At 41.0% G+C, this 18,904-nt stretch overlaps 1 protein-coding gene across 3 annotated transcripts in view; it reads right to left on the reverse strand.

Moving 5' to 3' along the window:
- Positions 1 to 3,162: 3,162 nt before the first annotated feature.
- The window catches only part of efemp1 (EGF containing fibulin extracellular matrix protein 1), a 39,800-nt gene continuing 24,058 nt past the window's right edge, over positions 3,163 to 18,904 (reverse strand). For 2 of the 3 annotated variants that reach the window (XM_041789175.1, XM_041789174.1), the window contains exons 5-11: positions 14,926 to 15,048; positions 14,414 to 14,533; positions 9,632 to 9,751; positions 8,970 to 9,089; positions 8,034 to 8,160; positions 7,757 to 7,949; positions 3,163 to 6,235 (exon numbers count right to left, since the gene is read on the reverse strand). In XM_041789175.1, coding sequence (XP_041645109.1) covers positions 6,074 to 6,235; positions 7,757 to 7,949; positions 8,034 to 8,160; positions 8,970 to 9,089; positions 9,632 to 9,751; positions 14,414 to 14,533; positions 14,926 to 15,048 — 965 coding nt within the window. In that variant the 3' untranslated portion in view covers positions 3,163 to 6,073. The remainder of the gene's footprint in view (positions 6,236 to 7,756; positions 7,950 to 8,033; positions 8,161 to 8,969; positions 9,090 to 9,631; positions 9,752 to 14,413; positions 14,534 to 14,925; positions 15,049 to 18,904) is intronic. The other variant, XM_041789176.1, reaches the window with a different exon arrangement.

Consider the following 18,904-nt stretch of genomic DNA (forward strand, 5'->3'; position numbering starts at 1 on the left):
TTGCTGAGAGAAGAGGCTTGTGAATGCACGTCTCCTGGCCCAAGTAGACATCCAGGCATTCTGGGAGGCCTTGGATGCCACCATCGAATCTGTGTCTTTGAATGCTGAGAGCATGGAATTTGCAGCGTAATCCATCGATCCAGTGACTGCAAGGCTGAGATCAACCACAGACTTGGACTAGCGCATGGGGCAGTGTGTTTGCTGAACAAGAGGGTGGTGTGCCCCTGGTAATCAGAGCAAAGTCAGTGTGTTTCAGTTCTTGGTCCTCCTGGTCTCACTATACTCTTGTGAGGCCTGGACGTTGACTGATGGCCGAAGGCGTCAGCTGGACTCCTTCGTGTCACTTTTTTGGTTATCCTTGGCAAGACTGTGTGTCTTATAGTGATGTGCTCAGGAGAGTGAGGATGGGAAGGGTCAGCTGCTGAATACAGGAGCAGCAGCTGCACTTTACAGGCACCTGTCATGCTTTCCTGGGCCTGATCCAGCTCACTGCATAGTGGGCGCCTCAGGTCCAGACATCTGGGGTGGCCACTTGCATTGTGGAGGGATCAGCTAGGAGGATACTTGTAGAGATGGAGCATGGGCCTGGCACAGGCCTGGACAATGGCCAACTGTAGGCCAGAGCAGTACAGGACCAAGGTTGACCCTGTGAAGCATGCTTCCAGACCTGGCCTGACCTGACTTGATGGGGGGGTGTCAGGTACTAAGATCTGCTTACAGATGGAGTTGACTTTTGACTGGAAACATTTCTAGAACCTGGAGCAACAATCAGGATCCTTTGGAGAGTGATGTGGGTCTGCAGCAGAGCTGACGACTCTCTAAAATTGCCCTCTTGGCCTGTTTTTAGAGAGACTTTAATAGTATTTTGCCTCAGTTCTGCATTGAAGAGGTGAAAAATTTACAGTCCATGAACTTGATTTTTGACGACATGACAATGTAAATATTCAAGTGTTCAATAAGAACAGTTTGCAAGATCTGACCCCAAACCAGCTCAAATAAAAAGGCTTGCTATTGCATCACAGGAAAACTGGTGAGGAGCTGTCACAAGGCAACAAAAATTCAACTTGCTGAACTTTCAGGCCTTTTTTGCTCTTATGCAGTGACTTCTGCTTTGATCAGTTTCACAAATCTAACATTGATTAAAGAAATGTCTTGCTACATGTATGGAGATGAAGTTTCCCTGAGTGGAATATTAATCAAGAACAAAGAACCTGAAAACACTCCTCTTCTGAAGTTCAGTGGGTGAGTCACAGAAAAAGTGGGTGAGCAATGTTTTCTCCTGGGGGTTGAATCATGCATGGACAGCAAAAACACAGAGCTCCAATGAAGATGGGGTTAGGGGAGCAATGACACATAATGGATCATCTTACATGTCCCTACACTGCTCTGACTAAAGCTCTACACAGCAGAATGGTCGTGTAACAACTTACCATAAAGCCACTCCCAACCAATTTCACATCTAAATACGCTGCGTGTGTGTGTCTTTGTGTGTGTGCAGGCTTCACATTTGTCCTTCAGCGCACTTCATGACTACATCCCCTCTGGACACTTTAAATAAGATAGATATGATGGCTAAGGCGACATGTTCACTGCATTTATCATTGTTAGATTCCGATGAAATCACGCTCATGTTTCCCCAAAAGCATGGAAAAGCAGTGAAGCATTTCACACATTTTCCGTTAAAATTAGGATGAAGGCAAATGACGCAGTAGAGTCACTTTGCTTATCACATTTGTTGCCTCTGCACCAGGGATAGAAGACAGTGGTGGCATTATGGGGTTTTCTATCCATCCAGTCCATTCTTATGATCCTTTTAGATACGCTTTGAGGAATCTTCTTCAAATTATATGCACAGAGGTACACCATGACTCAAGGCTAAACTGATTAGATATCGGCCATCAAAGGTCAAGTTTCTTAGGCCTCAAGGAAGCTTTTAGGGACTTCTTCAAACATTGCACAGCCATCCGCTCTTAATCAAGGATGTACTGATGAAATTTGCAGTCATAGATCAAGATTATTAAACTTCATCATCATCACTTGCTTGTGAAAGTTTTATGTCCGGACACTTTAAAGGGATTGGATTAAAACTTTACACAAGTTGATGGTCAGCCCATGTAAGCATGTGGCCGGAGGTGTCTGCTCCAAGAATTGGCACGCCACGTTTGACTGATATGGATAGGATCAGTGTGATAAAGCAACTTAAAGCTGGTTTTCTGGAAACCATGTCCTGGCTTTATTTAGAGTGACCTAGTACCATCTCCAAACTGAAGCTCCATATAACGGGTAATGAGACAGGATGCAAAGTGGGCATCCCAAGAAGACAACACCCCTGGAAGACTGTTTCCTCACCCTGTCAGCACTTAGGAACGGTAGGCTGTTTTCCACAGATTTGCAGTCAAGGTTTGCAGGACTTTATGGTCGGTAGCTTTCTGCCCAGACAATCCAGAACAGACTGCACAGTCAATTTCCAGTCTAATAGGGCTGCCATGACTGCCCTTCACTGTCCACCACATTTTATCCATTTGGATTGTAGTCAAAGAGGATGTGGACGTGGAGAACGCTATGCTGATTGCTGCACTGAGAAAGCAACATATTTTGGGACAGCATCTTCCTCACTGGAAAAACGTCATCATCAGAGGCAATCTTAATGCAGAGATATTAAGATGACCTTTTTAGCCAGTGGCAATAGGGTAAAAGTTTATTTAAAATTTGAACAGAGGTTAAATTCTGAAGGTGAAAGGCCCAGGTCAAAGGACTTCATCTTCATCCTTTGCTTGTAAATGTGATCTCTCAAGAATGCTTTGGGGGTCAGGGCATCTTTAGACTTTTTACAAATGCTCACTTTAGCTCAGAGATGAACTCTAGATGCTGGAGTTTATAGGTCTAAGCTCAAGGTAAGTCTACCTTATGCTTATCCCTTGAGAATGAACTCCGTATCTCCAGACTGTGATAGGGGATTTTCTACAAACTTTGCGCAAACATCCACTACAACTCAGGGATGGACTGATTTGATTTTGGATGGAAAAGGTCAAGGCCATTTCTGGACACACCACCACTTTCCCTTTCTGGTAAGTATATCCCTGCTTTTAACCACCAGGTCATATCTCTAGTTTTTTTTCTAAACTTTATTTTTATGTATTCAATAGAAACACATCAACACAGTCCCGTTTATCCATAAAATTTTATTCAACAACATTATTTTTGCTCTTTAGAGTACAATCAATTAATAAAGATATGTATGACAAAATATATTTTAAATAGAAGAGAAAAAACATTAAGGCAGTCTTGTAAAGATTAGTGTACATTTTTGTGTTTATACCTCTAAGGCACTATGGCATGCTCACTGTTATAACCACATAAAGACCTACAGGAATGGATACATTTGACATGTAAAAAAGGTGACAACATGTTGGTTTTTATGTGGCGTTCAGTGCTGTGTGTCTACAGTTTAAAGTGTTTCAGAAATACGTCAGAGCAGACACGTGGAGTCATGAAAGGCAAAGCAGGTAGTGAGAGATTTTTCATTCTGCCAAAAAGTGTGGTGGCATTGTATTAACACTTTAATAATCCCCTGTGTCACACATGAACCGGCTACAGGGCAAGAAGTTGTAATTATGTTTATCACGCAAGCCAGCCTGGTGCCAGTGTGACTTCTAGACTGGGACCGACATTAGAAAGCCGAGCTGTTCCTCTGGAGAATCACAGTGGCACCAACGAGCGCTCCACTGGCAAAGGTGTGTTGCAAACGCCGTCATTTCCATGTTCTTGGGTTTAAAAAAACTCTGTTTATGCTTTTGCGATTGAAGGATGGCATCACAGAAACGCATTAACAGCTCAATCATGAACAAACTCCTTCTCACTCTTTCCCTTTGCACTTTCACTTTCTTGCAGGCATAAACAAAGCCAGGCACACACACTCACACAAACATCCACACATTCACTCAGAGATTTCTTTTATACCTCGGTATGTACATGACTTAACTCCTGAGAGTGAAGTCGACGAGCATCAGGCCTGTTGTCACACAAAGTTTAGTACTCTCTTGACTAACAGGCACGTTCCCTCCCTTTACACCTCTGAACTGTTCTGGACTTCTCTGGAAATTATTACTCATGAGTAAAACTATACAGAAACTTGCACAGACAGTGTGGCGCAGCAATTCTATACTCTACATTTATCAACAAAAGCTGGGATTTACAAGGTGAAAAGCTGCTCATTTTACCTATTTATCATATACATTTATATAGAAATTCTCCCTTCCCTACAACAGAGTGCTCCACTGATGCACACACAGGTTATTATAAGCAGTTCTGATAAGAAGGAAGTGATAAATGAAGGTACATTTGCTTTGAAGATACATCACAGGTGCAATGTGTCCACTAGGCCTCTTTTTCTGAGTGCCACTGCTCTGCTGCCACCACTAAAAAAAACACTCCAAATGAAAATATGAACCTCAACAATCTTATGACTTTGTCAGACAATTCACGGTGAATTATCAGTACCTCTACATAAGGTACTTGTCAAAAGTACATGCACTATATGGACAAAAGTATTTAGCCACACCTGTTAATTGGGAAATTTAGATGTTTCAATCAGACCTGTTGCCATAGCAACAAAAAAATCAAAGCACCGAACCATGCAGTCTCTCTTTGCAAACACCTGTGAGACAAAATGGGTTGTTCTGAAGAGCTCAGTGACCTCAAGCATAGGACAGTTATGGATGCCACCTTTGTAATATGACAGTTCATGAAATTTCATCTTTGTTGGATATTTCACAGTCATCTGTAAATGATATTAAAAAGTGGAAGCATTTAGGAATAACAGCCATGAAGCAGAAGACCATGTACAATCAATGACTGCTGAGGTGCATGGTGTGCTAAAGTCGCAAATGCTCTACTGATTCTATAGCTGAAGAGTTCCTAACTTTCACTGGCATATAAGCAGCAGGAGCTTCATGAATGGGTTTCCATGGCTGAGCAGCTGCCTCACATCACCAAATCCAGTTCCAAGTGTTGGGTGGAGTGGTGTAGAGCACAACGACACTGTGGAACAGTGCAAGCGTGCTCTGTGGAGTGACGGATTATGCTCCTCTGTCTGGCAGTCAGATGTGCCAGTCTGGCTTAGGTGGATGCTGGGAGAACTTTATCTGCCTCACTGCATTTTGCCTATTGTGAAGTTTGGTGGAGGAGGGAGAAGTGTATGGGGCTGTTTTTCAGGGTTTGGTCTAGGCCCCTTATCTCTAGTGAAGGACAATGCTATGCTTCCAAGGTTGTGGCAACTATTTGGGGAAGGCCCTTATCTTTTCCAGTATGACTAAGCCCCAATGCACTGGACTATAAAGACATGGTTCGATGACTTCAGTTTGGAAAACATTTTACTGGCCTGCACAGATCAAGCCAGGCCTTCTTGTCTAAAATCAGTGCCTGACCTCATAAATGGGGTCCCTGTTGGTGTAATGGTCAGGCAGAATACTTTTGTCCATAAAATGTATATTAACTATATAAGATTACTACAACAGAAAACAGTTTTTGGTGAAGTTCTTACCAGACACTCTGCAGCGTGTCTGTTTTCTAAAGTAGCATTAGTAGTTCAAAAATTGTGTGGACTGTAAATTTGTGTTGTCTTACAAAATAATCTCTTACATCTTCTTGCCTAAAGTCTAACACACTACTTCTGCATATCTTTGAAACAGATAAAGTAAAAAGCAAAAGCCCTTTTAATCTGTTTTTTGTATATTGCTTTAAAAGTCTCCGAATTGCTGATGATCTAGTTTGCTTTTTTTTAGGTCAAATTGAGGCTTTAGTTTTAAACTGAGTCATTTGCTCCTCTCTACTACTGCAAACACCCCCCAAAACCATTTATTTCAATGCTTCAGTGAAAAAGACGCCCAGTGGACACATACTTGTCTGCTATGAGGAAGCCTTTTTAAACTGCTGTGCTGCTGTATGAGTCTGGCTTTGTCAGCCTATGTTATATGTTGTATGAAAATGGACAGTATGTCTTGCTGGCATCTGCTGTGGTACACTGCTGTGTTTGCTGAACAAGAGTTATTTGGCTTGCTGGTAATTGTGGTGCTCAGAAGGCGTACGGCCCGACTATGATGGTGAGCCGCAGCAGCGAGTTGGAACGGTAGTTCATGGTCAGATGTTGAGTGATCATCTCCAGATCCACCACATACTCCCTGGGGCCTGTCAGAGGCTTGGTTAGCACCAGCATGGCGCTCACATTGCTGGAACGCTGCAAGAGAAGAGATTATACAATATGTTATTTTTTTTTCACTGCAGTTTACCACTGATGAGGTTTACTTCAGCTGTTTTAAATCATCCAAGAGGCAAAGCAATGTCACCAGATGCTGTTTTGAGCATAACACACGGAACCACAAGAAGAGCTTTTATCACCTATTTTCCCCTCAATAATTGGAACGTCAAAAGATGTAGGAAAATTGTGTATTTTGCCTATGAAACATCATCATTTATGTATTGTCATTTGTCTGCAGCATGTTACAATAGAGAAGTTAGCTGTAGCTCATAGCATGAAAACCTCTGAGTCAATAGCAGTTTTGTTTTCGCCTCTTCCTGAAATATGTGAAAAAGATAATTTATAATGAAATCTGCTAAATGCATCATTTTAATACTGTCAATACAAATGCAGCAGATAGAGTGCCTGTAAAAGTATATTTACCACTTTACTGATTTTAGAAATCAATCATGGTCACTATAATTTTCCTTTTTTGTCAAACTAAAGTAAAAAAAAATTGATGTGAAAGTCAAAAACAAATTTCTCACAAGTGGTGTTAATAAAATAAAATCATCTTAGGTAAAATACGTGACTGCATAAATATTCACCCCTTTAAAAGTGAATGACCTAATTCAACAGAGATCCAGTCAATTCATGCTAGTAGTCTCACAATTAGTGAAATGGGGATCACCTAAGTGCAGTGAATGTGTCTTAAGTGATTCTAGTATTAAAGACCCCAGCAACTCAGAGAAAAGGTTACTTATAGGTCAAGGGGATAGATACAAAAACATTTCCAAGGCACCGAACATTAACTGGAGTTCAGTTAAACCCATCATCAAGAAATGGAAGGAATATGACGTGTAAATCTGCCTAGATTAGACCGTCCTCACAAGCTGAGTGACCATGCAAGAAGAGACTAGAGAGAGAGGCCACCAAGACATCTATGACTACCTATGAAGGAGTCACAAGCTTCAGCAGCTGGGATGGGAGAGACTCTGCATACAACAGCTGTTGTCCGGGTTCTTGCCAGTCAAAGCTTTATGGGAGAGTGGCATAGAGAAAGCCACTGTTGATGAAAACGCATTAAGTCTCTACTTGAGCTCATCAAAAGGCATGAGGGAGACTCCATGGTCAAGTGGAAGTGGTTCTCTGGTCTGATGAGACAAAAATCAACTAACTTTCAGCAATCAGACAAGATGTTACGTGTGGTGGACACCAAACACTGCACATCACCACAAACACACCATCCCCACTGTCAAGCATCATGCTGTGGGGATGTTTCTCTAAAGGTAGAAGGCAAAATGAATGTGGCAAAATATAGGAAAATCCTGGAAGACAATCTTATTCAGTCTGGAAGGCAACTATGGCTTGGGAAAAGATTTCTTTTCCAGCAATACAATGACCTAAAGCATCCAGTAAAACATCCAAGGGGTGAATACTTTTAAGGCACTGTAGATAATTTTTTCCCCTTTACAGCTTCCCCTACATTTCATTCAACACAAAAACAAAACTTTCACTTACACGCAGGAAAAACTCTCCTCCCTCATTGCCAGCTTTGATCCTGAAGGTGTTGTGTGTGTTGGAGTAGATGTTGGTAGCCTGAATCTGGAAGATGTCTGCTGGCACCGCCCGCTCTGCCTGGATGCTCATGTATTTGTAGACAATCGATGGAGGGAGACCCGTGCATTCAGCCTGAGAGCGGCAGATACAGCGACTGCAAACATACAATTATAACAGTCTTTATGAAAATGGCTGCTTTGATTTCAGTGAGATAAAGCACTTAAAGATGTTTACTGACTTTTCAGAGGTTTTGACGTAAGGCGCCTCACAGGGGTTTCTTGGATAACAGCGGAAGCCTCCGTAATAGTTCCAGCACATTTCATCATCTTGGCAGTTATGGATCCCCGTCTCACACTCATTTACGTCTGATGATTGGCAGACATACAGAGAGAGAGAGAGAAAAAGCACTGAACAGTCAAAAATAGCTGGATAACAATGCTAGTGTCCCCCACTTCCAAAACACACAAAAACTCCACACGCTTCATGAAACAGAGCTGTGAAAACACGGTCAAAGTTCAGGACCAGTACCATTTGGGAGCAGTTCTTTAGTGTTGTAACTTTATTTCTAACAGCTGTGGAGATGCAGAGAAACAGAGGAGGGAAGCCTGCAGATTTGTTGTCGAGGGAAGCCCCCAGTTCAACCCCATACAGGCCTAACTGCTGCTCTTTTCCTGCTGTACGATGAAAATAACCCCATCAAACGTGCCCCAAACCACAGGGCTATTTCTGGCACAGCAACCTGGATTCATCACCAAAAGGTCCCTTCATGGTTCCCCCTGTAAAACCTGCACCTGACTGAGGGGGGAGAGGAAAAAATAACAGCTCCCTCTTTGAGCAAGCGCCGGAGCTTCAAATAAATCCACTTCAAGAAACCAACATCATGCATATAAATTCACAGAGGTGGCAACACAAAGTTGCAGTGTTTATGTTGCTTAACCTCTGCATTTTTCCATGATAGTAACCAGGCCGAGAGTGGCTTTCATTCCTGCTTAAGAGGTATAATAGATGGTGATAGCAGGAATGATTTAGATATCTTCAAAGAGTTGTGGCTAAGTTTGGTAGAGAGGAGGAACTTTATTTTGTAAGAAAACAGGAAAAAACAGATAAATTAAAATGGATAAAAGGAGGATTGCTAGAAGGAAAATAGAGAGGAAAAAAGGGAGTTCTGCAGTACCTTGACACAACCGGTTTCCCTGGAGCTGATATCCATCTGGACACTCACAGGAGTAACTTCCAGGGCTGTTAATGCACTGATACTGACACATGTAGCTGGAAAAGCTGCACTCATCAATGTCTGGACAGAAGATACACAGAAACATGAGGGCAAGTAATGCAAACATGCTGTTATCTAACACTGTGAGTTTGGGTGTAAAGGCTCATTTATGTTCTACGTTAGATTTAAAAATGAAGCAAGCCATCTGCACTATGGATATTGCCTAAATGTTGCAATAGGACCATGCATCATGGGGGCAGAATTGAGCAGCTTAGCTAGCAGTTCATGTCAGAGCAGTAAAACACAACGAAGAAGAATACTTTGGAAAATTGCAGAAATTTCTAAGGAAATAAAACCAAATATTCTGTGCCAAATATATATGATGTTGGGCACAGTTACAGACAATGACAACAGAACATCCAGGCAGAGATCAGATAGCACAGTGGCAAAGAAGTGGAGATTCATGGTTAGAGTGCAATCTCTAGTGTATTCATTTTTCAACATCCACCCCAACCTCACAGACATGCATGGGTTTATGGGGCGAGAAGACATTGATCTATTTTCTTACACATACGGAGCATAAATGAGCCTTAAGTGTGCCGTAGTTGTGTGTGCGTGTCTACCTTGGCAAGAGACGGAATCCGGCGCAAGCTCATAGCCCTGATCACACTGGCAGAGGAAGGAGCCAATCAGGTTGTAGCAGTGGTGCTGACAAGGACTCTGCACATCACACTCGTTCACATCTGGAACAAAAGACAATCTTTCACATTCAAATGATTAGGCATCACCAACCTTGATACTACACACACACACAAAGTTGGTCACTTCCTGGCTGTGGGAGGGATAGAGAATAGAGAGAAGTTAGAGTGTATCCTCCCTCTGCATCTGTCTCTTTACTCCATGGTTGCTGTAAGACACATTACTATTTGGGGGGTGGGCCTAGCTGTGTCCCTGAGTACTCTATGCATATATTAATGACTGTATCTCTACTTTTTTTTTGCATTTAAATAAAGGATAAAAACCCCCACGTTACTTAGCCTCAGCTGATCAATGCTAGCTGGTATTCACTGCAAAGTAAGAGAAGTGCTGGACTGCTGTGTAGAGGGAAAGTTTTTTGGAGACGTCTTTTCCAACACCTAAGAATGAAGACTTTTTATCTTTAACTTTTTAACCTAATTAAGTCAAAGTAGTGACATCTTAAAAGAGACGTCTTTTCTACGACCTAAAGTTAATGACTATTCAGAACCAAATTTGGTCTTTGGAGGAATGTTTTCATTTTTTCAATGGCCTTTGACTTTACACTTTTCAACCAAATCTAGATGTTATTTGCCATCGGCGTCTTCACAATGTCTTTTCAACCAGTTTTTGCTAGGGAGGCTGTCTGCAAATATGTGGAGCTGACAGCCTCTGACCTATTTAACTCCTATGTTAATAATAATAAAGGAAAAGTTATATAACAGACTTTACTTAGGCAAAGCATCATTTATTAACTCAGATAGCTGATCCCTGCAAAGTTTGAGAAAGTAATCTCATTAGTACAACACACCCAACACCTGCTCTCATAATTTTTTATTCTGCATGAGGCTATCAGTCTTTTTGAAATTATGTAAACTGAATATCACATTATTTCCCAGAAATAGCTGCATAATGTCTCTTTTTACAGTTGTGAAACTTGTTCACCACTTAAAACAGCATGAAGTTTGAAGCGGGACAATGTGCTGTAACAAAACAGCAGCTTTAGCCCTATGTGATGGACACGGGAAGGGAGGCAGCCCAGCCTCTCAGTGTGCTGTCAGCACCCAGATAGTAATAGGCATTGAGTAATCTACAGTGTTAAAACTAGTGATAGAGCCCATAGGCCATGAGAGGAATGGACTTTTTAATATTTAAATACCTCCTTGATTGGCCATGTGAGCAAGATACAAAAAGGTCTATTTGTCTGTCCGTCCCCCTCCTCTGAGTCCCCCTCATTATTTCAGGCAAAATGAAGGAGAGCCTTCGAAATTTTCTGACATCCTTTAAAAAAAATGGAGGATTCATTTTGTGACCTCTGGTTGTACATGAAAATCCTGCTGGATCAGCATTTGTTAAATACTCAGACCAACCTATCCAACAACCACAGCTTGTTCAAAGTCCTTTAAATCACCTGTCTTCTCCATTCTTATGCTCGGTTTAAACTTCAGCAGATCAACTTGACCATGTCTAATTGTCAAAAGGCATTTGTTGCTGCCAGGTGATTGTCTGATAAGCTATTTGAGTAAATGTGCAGTCAAACAGGTATACCTAATGAAGTGATCGGTGAGTGTACAGTGCTTAACAAATTTATTAGACCACCCTAACCCTAACCAAAGTATGGTTTATGCCACAGCTGCCCTAAATTAACAGCATTAGTAATTACCAAAATCATTTTTTATGTTTCTGCAATGGTTAATACACCAATATGTATAAGCTCTTTAACCCAAATGATATTTTTAATGCTAAAATATAATTATTATTGTTATCCATGAATTTCAAATTAACTGATTTACAAAAAAACTGAAAAAATAGAAAGCACATTAATATTTCTTGATTAATATGTCAAACTATAGTTATTTACTTGCATTCCTGAACAGAAAAATGAGTTTTAGTGGTTGAATGTTATGCTTGATTAATTTCTGACTTCTCAGAGAAGCCCAGTGAGCCAGCTCAAATTTGGGTGAATTCAGTTTGAAATCCCTCATTCCTGGTAAAAAAAAAAAAAAAAAAAAAAAAAAAAAGAAAGGTAAAACATGGAGAGCTCACTGAAAATGAAGAGTCCACATTAAAGCCTTTCATGACGCTGGATGGTCTTTGAGACAAATATGACAGGGGGTCTAATAAATTTGTTAAGCACTGTATGTTTAAAGAGTGTGTTCTCCTCATGCACTGAGGATTTCAGCTGTTTTTGAGTAAGAAAATAGTGCTAGGATTTGTTTCCCAACCTGTTCAATCATCTTAACATGCTTAAACACCTGATCGCGTGATTTCTTTGCTGAGCTCTTAAATAGCAGAAATTAAAATGGTGAGCACAATGTTGTTATAACAGACAGGACAGTCAGCTAACACAGTAACTATAAATACTTTCTCACTGGCTCATTTAGCTCCAGTTTGCAGGTTTGTCTTTCCACACTTATGGCACAAATGAACGCATGTAGCAAAAACGCAGGGAGCAAGTTAATAGTGTTGATGGATTTCAATATATTTTGGAAATAAACTGCTCTCCATCATGCACAATGGTTTTAATAACTTCCTTTAGCCTCAGCTGGACTTTGCAGTGTTGGTTCAGGTTACATAGTTGCACAATGTCATGCTAGCTCCAAGCTTCCAGGTGATAAAAACACCATTTATTTTGTTAAAGCCGTGGCTAACCTCAAAATTCTCCATCCTGAGAAAAGGAAGGAAGGAGTGAAGCACAGGGAGTGTTAGCATGTGACTCTGATGAGCTTAACCTGAGCTGACATCCACTAAAATGTAAACACAATTACTCAACTGCTTGGTTTCATTCTTACATTTTGATTAATTGTGCTTGTCCGTGCTCCTTTGTCTACTTTCATTATGTTATTATGATTTATCATCCATCCAACCATTCATTATCTAGCTCTTATTCTGCTACAACTCACTACAGAGGATGGAGCAGATCCCAGCTGTCATTGGGTGTGAAGCACCCTGAATACTTACAGTGCCTATGAACACTGTTTTAAAAGGTTATTTCACCCTTTAATTGATCTTATGAATCAATCATGGTCAATACAATCTGTTTTCTGACATAAAAGTGCAAAACAACAAAGGATAAAGTGAAACATGATTTCTACAAAGTAATGTCAACTGAGCAAAACTATGTAATGTCAAATAAGTTACTGCATAAATACCCCCCCTACCCCCAAAGTGACTGAGCTAATTCAACAGAGGTCCAGCCATTTGTGGTAGTAGGTCAGTGAAAGGTGGACCACTTAAGTGCAGTGGATGTAAATTGTACTATTAAGACACCTGAGTCTAAAAGGTCACCAGTTAATACCTGGCTACCATTACACCATGAAGACAAAAGAATATTCCAAGCAACTCAGAGAATAGGTTTTGAAAAGAGGAAGTCAGGGGATGGATACAAAAAATATTCCAAGGCTTTGAACAACCCCTGGAGTTCAGTTAAATCCATCATCAAGAAATGGGAGGAACGTGGGACACATGTAAATCTGCCTAGATCGGACTATCCTCATGAGCCGAGGAATGCCACTGTCCCAGCAGTGGGAGCAAATTAAGCTATTCAGCAAGGACAACCTATGCAATCACAAATGGGACATTTAGGGCCACCAATGAACCTCACCAGGACATTTTCAGACTTATGGAGAAAACCAAAGTAGCAAGAGTAAAGCTCTGCATGCATGGGGGAGAGAATGCAAACTCCACAAAAGAAACATCTCCAGCAGGACAAGGACAGAAGCATCAAAAAGGTACAGAGGCATCAAAAAACTACAGATCTTTAGTCATAAACTTAACCAAAAGCTGCTGTGAGAGAAAGATTGTGCAAATACTAGAATACTGCCAATAGGTTTGTGTTAGACTGCAATTTTTGGTAATTAAAAATAAGAAATGACCCAAAATTGGATTCCTTGGACTTCTATTTTCCATGCTTTGGGAGCAAAACATGTATTCATATTGTCTGAATTGAAACAGTATTATGACAACCCTGTTGTACACACAGATTCAGAGCAACTAATGGTTATGATCAGCACTGCCATAATAGCAATTATATCAATTAAAGTAAGCCTGAGAACAGTTGAAGTGGCCAACTATTCTGACACAAAAGAATGCCACCTCAACTCTGAAAACAAAAATAAAAGCAAGATGTTTCTTTAATTCTATACTGTCAGAACAAACTAACATAATGTTAGTTATGACAACTTACATAATGTAGAGAGAAGGATGAATGCTACACAGGGTCACTAAAAAGTGTCTTAAAGAGACAGAAAAAGATAGTTCAAAATAAATTATCAATAGGGCTAAAAATATACAATCTTTAAAAAAGAGCCAGGACAAGACACATTCAGACCCAAGCTTTAAAACACATTCAAAACAAAGCACACAGACAATTTCCAATTCTACACTTCACTGATCTTGCAGTCAGGTGATATCTCTCTTCTGAGTCTATTTTTATGTTTTCTTGGTGAGTACTCTATCCAGCTATCTAGCTCTATTATGTCCTGATGAAGACTTGGAGTCGAAACGTGCAGACATCCCTGTTTAATAAAGGATGTTTAATCACACCCGAGTGCCTCTAATCTTCAGTTTTGAGTGTCATCTCTACCATGGCCCCTTTTGCAAATAATCTAGGAGGTCATTTATTCTTTTTTCTGTTTGAACACTTCCATAATGGCTCTTCAGTGACTTACCCACACAGCTGTGGTTGTTGCTGGCCAACTTGTGACCTATGTTGCACTCGCAGTAGTAAGAGCCCTGTGTGTTCACACATCTGTGCATGCAGTAGTGGGTCAGAGCACACTCGTCTCTGTCTGCAGGAAAACACACACACATATACAGCACACTTGTAAATATGTTGGCTGTATACTGCTAAGAATGGGGATTGTTAATGATCATCAAAACTGATACCATTATAAAGACTCCATAATAATCAGAGTCCTACATGATACCACTCTTTAATGCTATGCACTGTTTAGAAAATTAATATGTATCTTAATTCAAATTTTTGGCATCACTAGTGATAATGATGCATCATTGGCTAACATACAAGTGTGTAGCCAGTCTAGAATTCTTCTTGTCATGTAACTTATTTCTTAAGAACGCTGATTTGATTGTAATTCAAAAAATGTGGAACCAGGTCCTTAATTGAACCGGGCTGTTTAGCTTGAGCCTTAATCATGTGGAGAGGGAATGTTCTGCTCACCTATGCAGTGATCTCCACTCCTCTGGTAGCCTGCTTGACACTGGCAGATGTAGGCGCCTTTGGTGTTGTAGCACGTCTGGTCGGGGCCACATGTGTGTCTACCTGTTGCACATTCATCTATGTCTGCAATAAATGCACACACAAAAATCCCACACTGAGAGGAAGCTGCAGCGAGTTAATGCCTCCTGTGTGCGGGAACATATGGCAGACAAAAGCAAAGCAACATGTCTGGACTGTATGTACTCTGTGATCTGTGATGTGTGAACTGTTTTCCACAGACAGTAAAAAAACGTGTGATCGCTGACACCGTCACATCACACACGTGGGCATAAACACACATGTTCACACAGAAAGTAGGCGATTAAATAAAGAGGGCTTTTATTCAGCAGCTCCGGGTGCAGGGGGGAAACACAGATCTTATCTTCTACAAACAGGACAGCTCCTTCAAGGGGGGAGTTTGTGTGTGTGTGTGTGGGTGTGTGTGTATAAAACAGAGAGAGAAAGAACTCAACTGATAAGTCATGTGCTTTCCACCTTAACGCCTCGCTCTTCTCAACAGACATCCATCAACCCAAAAACACACAGATCCAGACACATGCTCTCTCTATCTCTCATCCCATCATTAATAAGTTACATAAGATGATAACTGGTAGGTTGATGAAGCTTAACAACACAAAGCATCTGCCAGAAATATGCTGCATTACAAAACTTTTTTCCCTCTCTTTAAAATACCTGATGCCAAAAAAAATTCACAAGTTGCCAACTCCAGTCTTCCAAGTTTTTTGCTAGAATGTCAAACACTTGATACAATATAAAAAATACATGAAATGTAAGCATAAATGAGGGAATGGTTAACATATAGCTTTCTTTCTCAAGGGGGCGCTCAATCAAAACAAAGGTGATGTGTAAAGCTACGTTGCTCTACTCCACCAACATCTGGGGCCGAGTACTCCAGCTCCAGCTCAATAAAGTCTTATCGCCTACATAGATAGCTACAACCAAGTTCTCGGCTCAACTGTCAGCTGACTAGCTTAGTAAGCCTCAAAGCTTGCGCCTTAAACCACTAGGCCATCTGCATCAGGGTGCAGGTGACCTAGTGGTTTAAGGCATGCCCCATGTACAGGGTCATCCCGGGTTCAAATCCGGCCTGTGGCCCTTTCCCGCACGTCTCTCCCCACTCTCTTGTCCCCATTTCCAACTCTATCCACTGTCCCCCTCTATCAAATAAAGGCACAAAAAGCCCAACATAAATCTTAAAAAAATTTTAAAAACCCTGCCTGCATCGTAGACATACAAGGTGCACCCAGTGGTAACTGAAACAGAGCTTAAGTCTAACTGGTGTACGGGGTATAACTTAAAGTCAGTCATAACTTCTAGCTCTAAATCAGACGTAACGTTACATTCAGGCGTACAACCAGCTTGTGCACATTGCCCCAGATGCTAAAGTTTTGTCTCACGATCAACAAAAACTGCACTCCATAAAGTCTATTTACTTATCAGTAAAGCATATTTTTGTCTCACAGATATATTTCACATAGTGAGGGAGAAAAGCTGTGTTCCTTCCGGTTCAGGCCACCAGATACTCACTAAGTACTATGGGATTACTCCCAGCACGATCCATTTCAAACATTTATTATGGGGCTTTCTATGCCTTTATTAACAGCGTAGGACAGTGGATAAAAACGGAAACTGGGATGAGAGAGATCGCATACATGGGGTGCGCCTTAAACCACTACGCCACTTGCACACCACAGGGAGCCACTTTTAACAGCTTTTCTTCCTCACTGCATGAATTTTATCCATGATATTAGAAAAATGGATACTGTCGGGCAAATATATCTTATGAAGTGCAGTTCCTATTTAATAAAATCATCAATTCAAAATAACAAGTAAGCAGCAAAGGTAAGCAGCATGTCTGGGAAATGTCTACTGGGGCCACCATAACACAGTGCCTTCACCACATCTGACATGAGCAAGCACAAGTGACAAAATTAGCTTGTTTCCTTTTGTAGTGTCCTGACAGCATGTGAGCAATGTGGCATGATGCAATTCAATGTTTTTTGCTGGCCTCAAGCCAGACTGAAGTGGACTAAGAACAACCTATTACGCATACTGGAAACGAGTCCTTTAGTAAGATGAAACTAAACTAGAGCTCTTTGGCTATAGAGATGTTGCTTATGTTTGGAGAAAGAAGGGAGAGGCGAGCTTTGGGAACTACTCTTAAAAACTTAAATTTTCATAGTAGGGCTAATGATTTCATTTCCATGCCTAGTAAACTACACAACATGATCTTGATAGGCAGCTGTTATAGATGCTAACTATCAGTGGAGCCAGTTGGTTAATTCCAACCTTATGCCATAGCAAGTCAGGAGACAACATAATCATCTTTTCCACCAAGAAATTTTTCAGAGTGGTTCTTCGCTCTTCTTAAAAAAAACTGTCCCCTTGTGATAAACTGTTGCTATAGCTATATCCATGCTAATCTCTTCACAGGTCGACATTGTTAACCTGCTTGAGTTAAAACTAAACCACACCTACAGCCTTGCCTCATACTTACTTCTAAAAAAAATATTACAGCCTAGGATTAGTCAATTTGTAATTAAAGTGAAAATTCGACATATTGTAACATTAAGACTAACCCTCCAAAATGTGACATCTCCTTCAGGTTAACAGCTAAAAAGTAGATTTTTCTTCTCAACACAGCAGTAAAAAAATCTCTTTTTCTGTAAATCCAACAAACACATTCTCAATTTTGGTTTGGCCTCTTTTTCCTTGAACTTCTATCTCTCTCTGTTTCTCACACATACTCTCACACCCACACCCCCACACACACTACAAATATGCCCATACTGTATACTCATCCCTGTGGGCCCACCAGCAGTCCTCTTGGGTGGTCTGACACAGCCCATCATATGCAGACAGCCAGTGGGCATCAGTTTAAAAGCATGACAGACAGTTATCCTCAATACCACACACACGATGCACATGCACAGAAAAAGAGGAGGGGGAGCTTTAAATATGTCGTAATTTGAGACATCTGTGAAGAAAAGACAGTCAGACTGAAGAGCATGAAGTTGTACTGATCAATATTCAGGTTTCGGTACTCCATAATGTTTCTGATGAAGCTGGCTGACCTTTGCAGCTTGTTTTGTGGTTTCATCGCTTCTTTGCAAGTCTTTCAAATTGCAAGAAAATGTTTTCACACTTTATTTATTCTAGTTCTGACTACCAGTGATAAACAAGTTATTAAAAACAGTACTTTCTTTTTTAGCTGAATGTGAAGTTTTACTTTTGGGCTGTTATTCAGCCACCTGAACATCACACCAACAGGGACTGTAATGACATTGCATCCTTTTGCAACTATAACAGGTCAGCACTGATGTTGGATAAAAGGCCCAGCTTTCAATCTCCATTCCAGTTCCAAAGGTGTGGGGTTGAGGTCAGGGCTCTGCGCAGGCCAGTCAAGTTCTTCCACACTGATCTCATTTAACCATGTCTTTATACTCCTTGATTTGTGCATTGAGGCAGTCATGTTGGAATAGAAAAGGGCCTTCTCCAAACTGTTGCCACAAAGTTGGAAGCATAGCATTGTCTAAAATAACTTGGTATGCTGAAGCATTAAGATTGCCCCTCACTGGTTGGGCCTAGCCCAAACCCTGAAAAACAGCCCCATATGTACCCCTCCTCCACCAAACTTCACAGTCGGTATACTGAAGTTGGGCAGAAAACATTTTCCCAATCCCCAAACCCAAACTCTCCCACCTAAATGCCAAACAGAGAAGTGTGATTTGTAACTCCACAGGACATGTTTCCAATGCTCCACAGTCCAGTGTCAGTGTGCTTTAAACCACTCCATCCAACAATTCGTAGTAGAATTGGTGATGTGAGGCTTGCATGCAGCTGCTCAGCCATGAAAACTCATTCTTGCCGAACAGTTTTTGTGCTAACATTCATTCCAGTGGAAGTTCAGAACCTTTCA

The sequence above is a fragment of the Cheilinus undulatus genome, linkage group 6 (genome assembly GCF_018320785.1).
Source record: "Cheilinus undulatus linkage group 6, ASM1832078v1, whole genome shotgun sequence".
Classification (NCBI taxonomy): domain Eukaryota; kingdom Metazoa; phylum Chordata; class Actinopteri; order Labriformes; family Labridae; genus Cheilinus; species Cheilinus undulatus.